Below are 14,402 nucleotides of genomic sequence, written 5' to 3' on the forward strand. Positions count from 1 at the left end.
CCACATAAACATTTTGAGTTGCATAATGTTAGGACAAAAGTATTGAAGCACGCACAATAAAAGCTTGATTTTAGCCATTGCATTCTTACCATACAAAGTGAGAGGTTTCTACTACAACATCATTCGTCGGCCGGATCATGGATCGTTGTAGTAAGGTTGGACGGAGGAAGTTGTCAGAGGGAGATGAAGGAAAGAGGTGAAGGGGAGGGAGTTTAAAAAAATTAATTGAGGGAGTTGGAAAAAATTGATCGAGGGAGAAAGATAAAAAATGACAAGCGTATCCGAAAAAAAACTACCCAATTAATAATTAATAAAGCTTTTAAGAGAGGCAAACCCGATACAAAGCGCATTACCATTACAATCATGAATCACAGCTCAACCGGGCAATCCATACAATGATACAAGGCCGTGGCTTTTGTATTTTCAGTCCTCTCAAGAGTCAAGACAAGTGTCAGTCTTCACAAAATATAATAACACGTGGACCAATAAAAACCCAGAAAATTATCGTATCTAAACAACCATCTCTCCGCCACTAATTCCGATTTTACAACTTTAATTCTGCGTCGTCGTTTTGATCTCAAATCCACGTGTCCTCCTTTAATATCACCCATTTTATTTTATTTTTCACACCCCGTAAAAAATAATATACTCTCATTATTTTATTATTAAAAATACATTATTTTAATCAACAAGAACTACTAAAGACTTCGTTTACATTAGTAGCCTCCAGAACTTCTTCAACTTTCTTCTGTAAAAATTGGGGATTTTTTTTAATTTGATTATAATCATACAAATTAGGGTTCTTGTTTTTACTTGTGATGCTAATTTAGTCAAGATTAATTATAGTTTATTACTGCTGGTGTATTAATTGAGGTAAGTTTGATGTTAAATCTGTTTGATTCAGTAGTTATTGGAATAATATTATGTAATTTATGTGTTTGAAGTTAATTGAATGGTTGAATTTACTGATATGATATGTTTTGCTTAGTTTTTTGGTAATTTATTGAGGAAATCTGGAAATAGTTCATAGTTTGAAGTAATTTGATTGATAGTGGAATTATTTGTGGTTTAAATTAGGGTTTTGTTATGATTATGATTGCTACAAAGCAGGAATTCTTGAAAATGATTGAATTTATGTTTTATTTTTTTGTTTGGGTATCAGATCTACTTTATTTGAATTTAATGCTGAATTGTATGGCTTTTATTTGATTATTTGAAGTTTTGATTGATTACTAGCAATCAGGTGTAAAAATGGTTGGTTGTTATTGTTGATGATAGGTGAAATCTGTATTTTAGTTTAATTGACTTTTGATTGATTCTTGTTTATGGTATTATTGCTCAAGAATTATTTGGGATTGAGTTAGTGAAGGATTTGCTTGTGCAGGACGGTGTTTCGACTTACGATTGCTGTGAATATTTGGCTGAACCCGCGGAAATAATGCTGTCTTTACTAACTTTTCGGTTTCAAAAGTCTAGATTCTGAAACCGGGTTGTTTTCTTTGAGGGATGTCGGACATGGGGAATTATGAGGTAGTTAGCGAGTAATTGGTTCTGTTTCGTATGTTGAGCTAAGGCCTTTTTCGTGTTAAGCTACATATGGATCTTCGTATTTGAGGAATAAATTGATTTTTGTTTCTAAATTACAGCTAGAAGATATTGTGTGGGAATTGAGTGATAATGATGACCATATAGTGCCATTTACTGGAGATAAAAAGGGATATGCAGTTGAGAGGGGCGACAAATTAAGCCAACCGAGAGTTGAGCTGAAATATGCTGAAAGTAATGTAGACAGCGGAGTTGCACCAGGTAACACTACTGGAATGAAGGAGGAAGCAAGCCTTGATGCTGTGAAAGAAGACCAGAAAGCGATGTTGGGAAAAAGTACTTGGGGTCACTCATCAAATGAAGAGAGAATGCCCACACCATGTTTTAGTAGTAGTAAAGGGAAATCTGTTGATAGTAAGTTTTGCGCTGATGAACCCGTCGTTAATGATCAAGCATTTACTTCGGACAATAACCTAAAACAGTATCAGTTGACTGATGCAAGCTGCACTGAAAATGATCTTGCCTTTCTAAGAAATGGCCTTGAAGACAAGGGTAGCGACGATCTGCTATTTTATGGTTGGCCCGAGTTAGAAAATTTTGAGGATGTTGACAACATGCTTAGGTAATAAGATTGTGCATCCTCTAGTTTTTTCCCCTTGTTTTACCCTGCATACAATCGATGTCTTGAAAATTATTTTTAAATTCATATTGGTTCTCATGTTGCAGAAACTGTGATCCGACATTTGCGCTAGATATTGATAACTGCGGTGATTTGAGCTGGTTGTCATCTTCGCATACGATTGAAGGTTCCAATGATGCTCTAAAATCTGGTTTTGCCTTTCCTGGTTGCGATCCGTGTGGCCTAAATTCTGTAACTGAACAACAAGACGTCTATGGACGGAGCAATGAAAGTAACAAGAATCTTACTTTAGGCAGCTGTGAGAGAGACTTGCACAAGTTTGTTCCTGATGCCCGTTCTACAATCACGGAGTCATATGGTAATGAATCTAGGGCTGTTCATCACATTGACACTCAATCGCAGGTTAGGCTTCCCTCTTGTGCTACCTTCTCTCTTTCTTTTTCAACTAAAAGCGAACGCTGTATCTATTACAGACCAGCATAATGGCCACTCAAAAGACAAGTAGAAGTTACTGGAATTTGTTTTTTTAAGTTTGAATGAATCGCTTTTCCCAAGCATATACAGTAAGGCTAATTGTACATTAGTGCGAATGTTACGCCTGGCTTTTTTTTTTTTTTTTTTTTTTTTTTTTTTTTTTGTGATTATGAATTTCTTCTCATGTCCTTGAGTGTCAGATCCACGGTCATGTCAGCCCATCAAAGCATCAGAAGTCACCAGGAGGCAAAAGAAAAAACTGGTCTTCGGGGAATGGCATCTCTTTTATTCAGTTTGACAAGCTAAATGAAGCGGGGGAGGAAAACCATCTGTTGAACTCGCAACATAATTTCTCACCAGAAAATCAACAACTACAAGATACTAGTCGACCGTGGTTACAAACACCAAAGCCCGTGATAAAATCCAACCATCAAACTTCAGATTGTGTTTTGCCAAGCTCAACACCTTCTACAACTAAGTCTGAGGCTGGTGTTCTTCCAAAAATGTCCCCAAGGGATTCATCACACGCATCCATCAATATGCATTCTGTTGAAAGTTCTCGTGACATTTCTTTCAAAAATATTACAGAAAGCAAGAAGAAAGGCAAATTACATCAACGTAGATTGTCTAGGCATACTGAAAAATCCAATTTAAGGACACAAAGATTTGATTCTGATCAGTCTTGTGATAAAAAACCAATCACTAAAGATGAAAATGAAGCTGAAGGTCAAAGAAAAATTGATGGTTGTGATATTGGCTTTTCGGGGGAGCTGAATTCTTCTACTATTCAAGAAAGCTCTTGCTTGAGCTCTGTGATGGATGAACCTGCGTTTGATGCAAGCAGTTTAAAGCAGCTTCAACATGTCATGGGGCAGGTATCGCGGCTTTCGACCTTGCTTAGTGCTTCTCTAACATGCTCTAGTGTACTGTCTGGCTCACTTGTTCTGTTTGATTGTAGACGGTTTTATTTTTATTTCCCTGAAATCTCTATTACATGGTCACGAGTCGACCAATCCTGATTAGCTGAATGTGGAACTATTCTGCTTTCCAAATTCTTTTTGGCTTTTTGGGTTTGTCATACAAGATTACAATTAAAAATAGCTATCCTTCGTTCCTTCGTTTATACACTCTGCAGCTAAAATATTAGATTTAGAAAGGCTGAAAAAAGAAGCTTAAATGAGGCGAATTTGCCAAAATAGCAATTACCTAATTCGTTCTCATTATTGAGTTTCTTTGTTGTTGTATTGAACTTCTGTAAAGAGGAGTTAATTTTTGAAAAAAAATTGTGTTTCAGCTGGACATAAGGACCAAGTTGTGCATAAGAGACAGTCTTTATCGGCTAGCAAGGAGTGCAGCGCAGAGGCATAAGTGTGACAACCAGAGTAATGGCGGAGGAGATGAAAGAGATGCTAATGGTGCTTTCTTATCGGGAACAAATAAGTACGCACTTGTTGATCTCAATTTTTCTGCTGCTTTCCACTATTTTTGAATCAACTGCTAATTACACATTACGGGACTGTGGCATTACTTTTTTCTGGGCTAGGAGCGCCTATTCTCAAGGAAGTTCTGATTTGGTCTCGGGATTTTTCTCGCATTTAATGACAGGCTAAAAGTTTCAGGATATAACAACGATGCCTTGGTCCTGAGTAATATTTGGGATTAGCTAAAATGAACAATACAGAGGACTGAATTCTGGGAAGTGAAAGGATTTACAAATGGAGCAAAGAAACAAATAAAATGAAGATAACAGATAGTTAAAAGAGGAAAAACAAATTAAATTATCAGGCAGACCTGTGCCTACAAAAATAGTACTACAATTGGTCTTTTTATTTCTGTACTCTCATATTCAAAGTATGCCTATATTTCCCCTTAGCCTTAATTTCTGCAGGCATAACTACAGTCCTAGCTGATACCTTATACATCCATATTTTTAATAGACGCCCCCTAGTATTCCACATTCCTTGCAAATATATTTACAAGTACGGCTGTTCTTTATGTCCCAAAATTGTTTTGACCGTTTTGAACGTCGCTTTTTTTTTTTTTTTTTTTTTAATTACTTTTTGTGATAAGTAGGACTTTCCTGGTGACATGGTACATCTGTATATGAGTGTAACGTAAAGAGGGTGAATCCTTGGTTGCTTAAGAAACATGTCACATGTTTAGATGACTCCTATGTTTGTCAGTAGTTGTATAATGTTTCATTTTTCTTCTGTTTGGAGCTTATTTTATATTCCTAAAATATGAATAACCTCTTGTTTTCCTACCCTAGCAGCATCCATATTGGATTATTGGCTGTTACTTTCATAATTTCTGGTCAGATTGAGGGAGCAATTATCCAGGGCTTCAGAATCTTGTAGTTTTAGTTTGTTATATGTTGTTGGTGACTCAAGGTCCAGAAAGGATTATTGGTGAGGTAAATATCAAAGTAAGTAGAATGTCTGACTTATACTTAATTAGTGATACCAAATAATAATCTAAATGGCTGAGTAGACGTTAGGGTTGATAGGGGAAATTCTTTTGAAAGTAGTATTCGAAATAACTGTACAATGCGAGACCAATCCAAACCCAAATTTAATCAGATCCAGAATGACCCCAAGTGACTGATTGTAGCAAAAACCCTACTAGTGATCCAGAAAAAATTCATACGTGACTACCCTGTATCCAAATGACCCGATAATAGCGCACCCGAAAACAACCCAAACCTCGCAATGGCCCTACCCTAATGACCCATAGGTCTAATCAGAAGCATGTAAGTCAAGCAGTACCAGCAGAATCCTTCAGGCAATTTATTGCATTTGTTCTTAATTTTATCCAAGCAGCTTGAATTCGGTGCAATACATTAAAACATAACTCAGTCTTCTCTGACTGCTTTACTTTGTTATGTTCTTATCTATAGTCGTCGGTTTTTGTAGGAGCACTGGGTTTATCGATATGGAGACAGACACAAATCCCATTGATCGATCCATAGCACATTTATTGTTCCACAGGCCGTCTGATCCTTCAGCATCTGCTACTCCTGTTGATGCCGTGGCCATGAAATCTCACATCATGGTATGCATGTTTGCTTTTATGTAGACTGCTTATTAATCTTCCTGATTTATTTTCTCAAAATACTAAGGCGCGCTTCATCATTTTGGAAACAGTCGTCCATAATTCACGAACTTAGTTTCATCTGGATACTAAAGGCATTCTAAAATATAATACGAGTATAGTATATGCATGGGCGGATCCAGGAATTCAAAGTACAGTGGGCTAGAAAATAAAATGTAAAAAAGTCTTACAAAAAAAAAAATACAAACTAAACTAAAATCTTTACAGGACCAAACTAAACTGGACCTGTACAACAACACTTTAATCACAAATTAATTACTTAAATGAAAATTACCATAAAAATACTGAGTATATGTTTCAGAGTTATGAGTTATCGTAGAACTCTGGTACAAAAATTCCGTTCGCCTACGGACTACAGCTACACCGTCTGTCCGTCTTCCTTTTCCCTAAACTTTAACAGTATAAAAACTCCGTTTGCCTACGGACTAGGTCTACGGCTACACCGAATTTGACATTCTTATTATCATCAAAAGTTCAAAATCAAAAGATTTATCTAGAATTAGACTTTCAAAAGAGCCCTATTTGCCTAGTAGCATAATCAATATTACTAAAAGGGAAGATATAATTGATGAATAATAAGATTAATAAGAGAGATACCTTAATTAAAGTATGAAAGTAGAAATTGGAGGGGGTGAACGACGGAGAGACAACTGTAAGTGGCAGTGGATCCTCCGTGGTGAGCCTGGTGACCGATGAACTGATCGACGAAATTTGGTGCGTTGTAGCGTTGGAGTGAAAAGGCATACGTCACTTTGGGGTTTTCTTATTTGTTTATGGAGTTGCCTTTTGACTTTTCAAAAACTTGTGAAAATTTATTTTTTTGGCTGGTTGGGCTTGAGCCCAGATAGCCCTTGGGATAAATCCGCCCCTGTATATGTATATCTTTATCTATGTATCTCACTATTGTATATTTGCTAGAAATGAAAGAAATGGATGTCCCTTGCTCTCTTTCGCCAATAGGCTTGTTCAATTAAAAAGGAGCCTCTCATGTTTGCTCATCTTCTTTACTAGCCTTACTGAGGGGTGAAACCTGGCCTCATTTTATAATCTGTCAAGCTTAGGGCGATGCGCGCCCTCAATGCTCCAGCTTTCCATCGCAATTAAATATACTGTATGATATTCTGAAGTGTACTTAATTCCATTATAAATCCTAAGCGTTAGTTATAACTGGGACTATTTTTCTTAAATGACTCCTGATCTGATCCTGTTAAATGGATGTAGCACCACAGTTAACGGTGAGATTAGATCGAAGCTCCATTTAGATCCCACACAATGGTTACGGGATTCATTGAACCCCGGAGGCCGGAGCCTCGAGCATTTGTTTGAGTGTATTTAATATTTATCACAACACTGACTTAAAATTTATTGAACCCTTACTCTATAAGAGCATATCACATATCACAAATTCTCATTTGTGACGGCGGTATCCGTCACAAACTTGTGACTGATACCGTTTCCTCTCACAAAATGCCCATGAGAGGTGAGTGGGGAAGCATATGGGGGGTGCTCCACCTTGTCTCCTCTCCCTTTTTGTGAGAGGCCACAAGCTTGTGACGGGATTAGCCCGTCACAAGCAAGACTAGCTGATCACATATTGTATGCGACGGACGTATTTATAACAAACTAGGCAACCTCTGACACAATACTCCATTCCCTTTTCCCTTTCTCTCAAATTCTAAGGACACAATATTTGGCATCTACCTGCCTCAGATGGAATGGTATAGTGTCACATTAATTGTATCTGCCTACCTGATTTCACCTGTAGTTGGAGACTTGGGAGTCCATAAGACATCCTCAGGATTTCCTTTTACTTGCCATATACACCCCAACCCTGTAACATCCTTCTCATAGAATTATTGCTTGTTTATGTTTAACAGGTCGAGGCACCTAATCCATCCAAAGCTGACAAATCAGCGAGCCGAGAAGAGACTACTTTAGTTAATGAAAATGGCACTGAACACAGAACCTGAACTGTGAGTGCGCCATATAGAACTTTGAAACGCCTTATCAATGTACTGTACGCCTAGTCTCGTTTTCGATGCAGGGGGCTTCAGTCTGGTGTACAGCTACATTGTGTTTCTCATGGTCAGTTCACACCCCCTGTATTTTTTCTCTTTCGCCAGTTTTGCTGATGTCTGTAATTAGCTACGTATCCAATAAATGTGAAATATACCACGTCTGTATTCTAAATCAACCGTAGGATATGTCTCCTCCATCTTGCTTATTTTCTGATTCTCCCTTTTTAGACTTTGCGCATCTTCTATCTATTTCCAGTTTATAAGGATTAACTCTGTAAATTTCCTGTTTCTCCGGTATTCTGTGCTTCAATGAATGTCGAGTATCTGTTGTTCAATACTTGATTTGGTTGTGAGCTGAATTATAATGTTGGAGACTTGTTCACTGAAACATGTGTATTGAATGGTGAGATTGTAACAATTAATGCAGGTTGTGAGATCTCAGTGCATGTGATATGTGCTCTTTTTTATAGGGATCTCCCCAGCCTGGCTGCTTCCTGACTGACAAGATGGCTGCTGTTTTATCGGAGGAAGATGGTGCAAGCCAATACAGGGACAAACGTTGATCAATCGTTTTAGCAAATTATTTGGCATTATTCTGAACGGTCGAGTCCAGTGTTACTTTGTCGGAAATTCATATCCAACACTGGACATCCGCCATTAAGCTGTACAGTGGAAGATATGTATCCAGTTCCGAAGGTTGTTAGATATCTGTCTCGAGTTTTAGTTTGTCAATATTTATCACAAGTGACGTTGAAAACTGTCTCAGTGTGAATACAAAAATGCTTTGTTCACTAACAAATTTTCTTAGGTAATTTATCTCGATAATAGTTTTTTTTTTTCCCCGAATAGTCTCTCGATAATAAGCTCTAATATAAGGAAACAATTTTAGGATGTTTATTTTTGTAGTAAGTATTGTACTCACAATACTCTTTTTCCAATTCTACCCTTTGCATTTGCACTCCTCATTATACTGACCTCTAAAAAAAGAAGAAAAGTTCCATCATCCTTCGGCCTTCACCACCAATCCACCACCCTCCCCTCAGCAGCCAACCTTCCTCCACTGGCCCTCTGCTACTCGCCCCCTTCCCTTTGCCACTGCCAGAGTGCCGGACAACGACGGCCCTCGTCGGTTATGAGTTTATGACCGACAATGTTGCACCCTCCCATCCTTCGTTCTCTTGCAACTCCACCGCCCCTGACACTGTTGCACCCTCCCATTCACCAGCCTTCACGCCCTCTCCTACCCTTCACCCGCGACACCAGTCTCCCCCTTCCCCTCACCGACGGCAAGTACGTCCCCTGCCCCGGCGAAGCTACTTCTTTCTCTCTTCCCACACAAGAGAACCCAAGACCTTTATAAATGTACAAAACATCATTAACGTTAGGATGCAATCTTAGGCTAAGGTTCGTTTAATTTAACCCAGTAAGACTTTCCGCTGAAGTCCGTGACAAATGTCCAGGTTCAATTCTGTGTACTCTAACCCAAATCTAATCCCAACAAATTGCAAAGAAGATATAAAAAATTCTCACTCATACAAGATTAAACACAACACAACTCCAGAAGCAACCCTGTTTTCTGACTCTTTCTATTGAAAGATGCACCTTTAAACGGAACACCTAACAATTCTTCCAGAACCAAGTGGGCTAAACTAGTTCGACAATGGGAGTTTTTTCTAAAGGCCATTCATGAGCAAACCCTTTGGTTGTATGACGATGTTGTATGACGCTACTAATCAAAGGTCTGCCTGAGCTGCATCTCGGTCTCGCTTTTCCAAGACGCGTGTGAAGATTGACCTTTCATTCTCTTAGATTTCTCTTTATCTTTGACGGTTGAACCCTTCTTCTTTGCATCTCCAGAAGGGCATGTTGGGCATACCATCCCGAGGGCACTTGAGTACATCTTGGGTATTCCGCATTGCAAGCACATGCTGAAACAAGAACCCCAAAGTGACTGTTAACAATGAGGGCCAGAATAATTGTGGAATCTGATGGAAAATAAGGTCCAGAAGTTTTCGAGGGAAAATTTGTGCAAATATACACCCAATTTCAAACCTACAATAGCCCAAAAAAAAAAAAAAAGAATGCTGACATACAAATTACGCATGCCGATGTTATATAGCTTACGCTAATGAAGTCACTGAATTGTGGAATTCATGATATGTGTGTGTGTGTGTGTGAGAGAGAGAGAGAGAGAGAGTCATTCCTCTCCATTGTGGATAGTCAAATAGCGATGCTTTATCTCTGGTACGTGAAGGAATAAGAAAAGTCGTACCTTGGCTGAGCACTGTTGGATGCAGTAGCTTTCGGTGGAAGACTCGAAGCTGTTGAAGGAGCATTACCCCCAACATCGCTCCTGACTCGCTCATGTATCCCAACTAATTGGGCCTTGGCCTCCACCACAACGCCTACAAGACAGTAACTTTTATTATACTCTACGCAAAAAGAAAATAGATAACAAAGGAGAATCGCCTTATAAGTTGCTGGAATATGAAAAGTATTCCTGGACAACTTTGAAAAATGACAAATATCAGTAGCATTGCGCTTTTCTCATCCTAAATCATCAAACTTACATTTTTTTTAAACATAAATCAGAAATATCTTGATTACAAAATCAACCTGCCTCAGTGATAACTTAACAAACTCCAAATAGCTTAACTTCTAATGACATGCCCTTCCTATTTCCCAAAGCCATTTAGAAAGCCCTTGTGGTTATGAATGACTACGCCCGAGAAGTGGTTCAAAAACTATCCCTGGATAGTGACTCTAAAGCACAGGGAAGACAATAATTATCCCCAAGAAGTGATTCAAAAACTAGATTAAATTCCGGGGAACAACAGCAACCTACGGCAGAATGCAGTAAACACCACTACGCATTTTTATCAGATTGTGTAAGAACCCTAAACACCACTACACTTTTTTTTCCATTTATACAGCTACATCTTAAGGCATATGAGAGCTGGAATATCTAACTGCATAGTTAAGTGCTGGGAGCTTAAAACACAATCACAGAGGACAAAGAAACAATGGTAGAAGCCAGTATAAGGTAGTACAGAACAAAAAATGCCCAGACACATACTATTCTCATAATCATTACTAAATACCAACTCAATGCCCCAATGGCTCTCGCCTATGATGAGGTAAAGGGAATCCGATGTGCAAAGGCTTATTCTATGTTGAATGTACAAAGAGGTCTCTGACTGAACCATGACATATTGATTGTCTATAAAAACCATGACATACTGATAATCAATATAAGGCATAAGTTAACCTAATGGGCCATGTTCGGATAGGTGGATTTCGAGGGATTCAAAGGGGAGGGAAAATGGATCCCTCCTTGTCCCTCCTACAAAAACTGAAGGGAAAGGGAGGGGATGGGGAAAGAGAGAGGGAAGGGAAGGGGAGAGGGGATGGAGGAATGGAGTTTTTCCTCCAAATATTTCCATTGTGAGAGGGAAACTAATTTGCCTTGTGGGAGGGAAATGGAGAGATCCATTTTCCCTCCCCGCTAAATCCCTCTACTACCATTTTGTTATCCAAATCCCACCCCTCCCTTTCCCTCCAAATTTCCCGATCCAAAAAAAGTTATAGCTTCCTAGCTACATACTTCAAATCTACCGGAATTGCTAATGTAAGTAACCCCACAAGAACACGTCCATTTGTTTCCAGAGGAACTTATTATTGAAACTGCCATGGGGAGGTTAAGAGAGGTCTACACATATAACATTAACAATATTAGAAAGAGGGAATTATACCAGAAGGCAAGTCTTTTTTGCCTCGACTTCTATTGCGCCCTCGATGATGAACCACACCATCTCTCCCTAAGCTTTGATCTTCTACACAGTTGTTCAGGAACTGAGGCGGCCCTGATACCTCCAATAACCCAACACCACAAATACAATTTAGTTAGTAAAGTCACTCAAATTTGAGCTATCCCATGTCAATCACACACATTACAAAAAAAAAAAAAAAAAAAAAAAAAAAAAAAAAAGCGAAAGAAATCAAGAGATCGAGTCAAATTACCATGTTTTCATCAAATTCACACAAATCAAACATACCCATATCAAATTTAGTGATTAGAACTCCAAAAATTAACTCAAAAACAAAGATAACCCAGTTCAATATCAACAATTACAATGCTAAAAAAAAGTTAATTTCCAAATAATTAGACGAAATCAAGCTAAAATAACAAGTGGGTGACCAAAATTATTCATAAACAAGCAAAACCCACAGCTCAAATTAATCGAAATAAATGACTAAAATTCAATTTTGGACAATAAAAAGGGGGGCAAAGATTCAAAGAAGATGAAATAGTTACTTCGGAGAAAACGTCGAGAGCAGAAGGAAGAAGAGATCCATTAGAAGATTGAGGAGGAACTACAGGAGTATAAGTGGTAGGAAAGCGTGAAACGGCGTCGTTTTTGTTAGAATTGTCGTCGTCGTCGTCGTCTTCATCTGAGAAGCTGTCATGGTGATGAAGTGTATGTTGCGGATTATGTTGTTCATCTTCCTCAGCAGAAGAGTAGCCTTGGATTAGTGACAAACTCATTACTTTTCTTCTTGATTTTCTTAAACCTTGTTGGTTTGCTTGATTTAATTGTTTGAGAGTATTGAACATTGATAAGTAGAGCTGAATATTGGGTATCTTGATGTTAAATTGAGCCTTGGGCCCATAAGGGATGTTATTGAGGCTGGGCGGGTCACGCGGGTGCAGTTTAGGGTAACCTGGTTTATGAGGCTGGGTGAGTGCGGTGTAGGATAATCATTAGGCCAAGTTCTCTTCAGTCGAAATTAAATATTTACAGAATTACTTTCTCTACATTTGTTCTCTTATTCTAATATATATTTTTTTCTGTCTCTATTCATTAAAACATTACTTTTATGCAATAACTACAACTATTAGATCGTCCCAATATTTAATCCGGACCGTTCGAAAGTAATGGAAGTTCATGTCTTCTTAAGTAATGGAGATGATCTCCACTCAGGCACATGGTTGTGAAGTTGGCAATTCCTGTAATATCAGACATGGAGTATTGTATTCCGTATAAATCAAACTCCACATCGTGTGTTAAAATCAAGATGACTGAACACACGCTATAAATTTGGAGCTGGCAAGCTTGACCCGACTTGACAGAATCCGAGAATGTTGCAAACTAAAACCGACTCGACCCGATGACGTCCAGTAACCTGACACGAACGATGATCAGTGACCGAACCTATAATACTACGGATTTCTTAGGATTGTACTCGACCGAGTAGAGCCTACTCGGCCGAGTAGTGTAGGTTGTGTAGTCTGGTTGGCTACTGCCGAGGAATACTCGGTCGAGTATGATAAACACTCGACCGAGTAGAGGATACTCGGTCGAGTATACTCTATACTCGGTCGAGTATCCGGTCTGGCGAATAATATTTCAGCGGTTTGATTCGGGAGTAATTAGGGATTATATATTCGATAATCAGTTTCTAAAACGTCATTTGCAAACCTAATCAAACCTACGATACTCTAATCACTCCTAAATCTCTCCTCTGTGTGTGTGGACATCGTAGCTATCGCATTCAATCTTTCATTCTTTCGCCGGTAAGTCTTTATCCCTATGTTGTTGATGATTAATTCTAGGGTTTGTCTTTATTCATGAATTGGGGGAAATGGGGTTTTGCAGTTAGTGATTGGAATTATATGATTGTTGTTGTAGGTGACGATGTGGTAATTGTTATGCATTTATATGGTTGATTGCAGCGTAAGCGGATTGCGAAAAGGTAGGATTTTTCTCTACTCAGTACTGCTAATTGATTGAGATTGCATATGTTTTATAATTGTTGTTATATGCTGATCATCGGAGGATGGGTGTTGTACGGTGTTTATGTGGTTGTGTTATGACGGTTGTGGTGTTGTGACAGTTGTGATGCTGTGTGTGTGATTATGGTGGAGTCACTTGCGGGAGTGGCTTCATACCCTAGTTCGCCCTCCGTGGAACCCGTCACGGGAGGGGATGTGCACATTAAGGGACAGGGATTATTAGTCGCTCGTTGATGAGCTGGACTAGGTGGGGATGGGCTGCGGTCACCCACTGGCGGCGAGGATTACCTGTTGCGACGGGTAATCTGGCAGGGCTACACACTTCGGTGTGTAGTCGGTTACTGTGTGAGATCGGGAGACCGGGGATGGAGGATGATCAGCTGGTTACATTAATTGTTTGTCTTATCTTGATTATGCAGTAACTGACCCCGTGTTGTTGTTTTGTAAAACCTGCGGTGATCCATTCGGGGAAGGTGAGCAGATATGACAGGTAATGCAGATGTTTAGCTATGGGACAGTCATGAGGAGTCATCACTTCGAGTCTAGTTTCCGCCATTACGAGTTTAGCCGTCTTTGATTTCAGTTGTATTGAAGTCCTTACACTTTTAGTTTGAGTTGGTCTGAGATAATGTATTCGCTAACTCTTTATACTTTAATAGATGTGTTTGTGGATTGTTACTTTTGATATATACTTACCTCGGGCAACCGAGATGGTAACAGCCTTTCATGCTAGGGTAGTCCTTGGTAAGGTACCTTGGTATGAGAGGGTGTTACAAAGTGGTATCAAAGCAGACGATTCCGGCACCTAAAACAAATGAAC

At 38.9% G+C, this 14,402-nt stretch overlaps 2 protein-coding genes across 7 annotated transcripts; one reads left to right on the forward strand and one right to left on the reverse strand.

Annotated features, from left to right (window-relative positions):
• Positions 1-540: 540 nt before the first annotated feature.
• LOC141599494 (protein LNK1) lies at positions 541-8,694 on the forward strand. 6 transcript variants are annotated; one of them, XM_074419522.1, is made up of 10 exons: positions 541-873; positions 1,385-1,530; positions 1,647-2,167; positions 2,272-2,587; positions 2,860-3,534; positions 3,954-4,099; positions 5,572-5,710; positions 7,648-7,855; positions 8,259-8,596; positions 8,665-8,694. In XM_074419522.1, the coding sequence occupies exons 2-8, from the start codon at positions 1,507-1,509 to the stop codon at positions 7,738-7,740; spliced, it is 1,914 nt and encodes a 637-aa protein (XP_074275623.1). In that variant the 5' UTR covers positions 541-873; positions 1,385-1,506; the 3' UTR covers positions 7,741-7,855; positions 8,259-8,596; positions 8,665-8,694. The 6 variants fall into 6 exon arrangements, with proteins under 6 accessions (XP_074275623.1, XP_074275622.1, XP_074275619.1 ...); XM_074419518.1 differs by having other exon boundaries at positions 627-873; positions 8,216-8,596; XM_074419521.1 differs by having other exon boundaries at positions 8,259-8,694.
• A 469-nt stretch (positions 8,695-9,163) lies between these two features.
• Positions 9,164-12,424, reverse strand: LOC141599495 (uncharacterized). Its single transcript, XM_074419523.1, has 4 exons — positions 12,104-12,424; positions 11,541-11,658; positions 10,061-10,193; positions 9,164-9,716 (listed from the first exon to the last, which is right to left on the reverse strand). Exons 1-4 carry the CDS (start codon positions 12,401-12,403, stop codon positions 9,518-9,520), a joined length of 750 nt encoding a protein of 249 aa, XP_074275624.1. The 5' UTR covers positions 12,404-12,424; the 3' UTR covers positions 9,164-9,517.
• Positions 12,425-14,402: the final 1,978 nt, after the last annotated feature.

The sequence above is a fragment of the Silene latifolia genome, chromosome 9 (assembly GCF_048544455.1).
Source record: "Silene latifolia isolate original U9 population chromosome 9, ASM4854445v1, whole genome shotgun sequence".
Taxonomy (NCBI): domain Eukaryota; kingdom Viridiplantae; phylum Streptophyta; class Magnoliopsida; order Caryophyllales; family Caryophyllaceae; genus Silene; species Silene latifolia.

Bases quoted from the DNA above. Each gene is read 5' to 3' on its own strand.
- LOC141599494 (XM_074419521.1), top strand. From the start codon at position 1,507: ATGTCGGACATGGGGAATTATGAG. The intron at 4,100-5,571 runs GTACGCACTTGT...CGGTTTTTGTAG, and splicing joins TTCTTATCGGGAACAAATAA to GAGCACTGGGTTTATCGATA. The intron at 5,711-7,647 runs GTATGCATGTTT...TATGTTTAACAG, and splicing joins CCATGAAATCTCACATCATG to GTCGAGGCACCTAATCCATC.
- LOC141599495 (XM_074419523.1), bottom strand. From the start codon at position 12,403: ATGTTCAATACTCTCAAACAATTAAATCAAGCAAACCAACAAGGTTTA. The intron at 11,659-12,103 runs GTAACTATTTCA...GGGTTATTGGAG, and splicing joins CTCTCGACGTTTTCTCCGAA to GTATCAGGGCCGCCTCAGTT. The intron at 10,194-11,540 runs GTATAATTCCCT...ACTGTCTTGTAG, and splicing joins CAAAAAAGACTTGCCTTCTG to GCGTTGTGGTGGAGGCCAAG.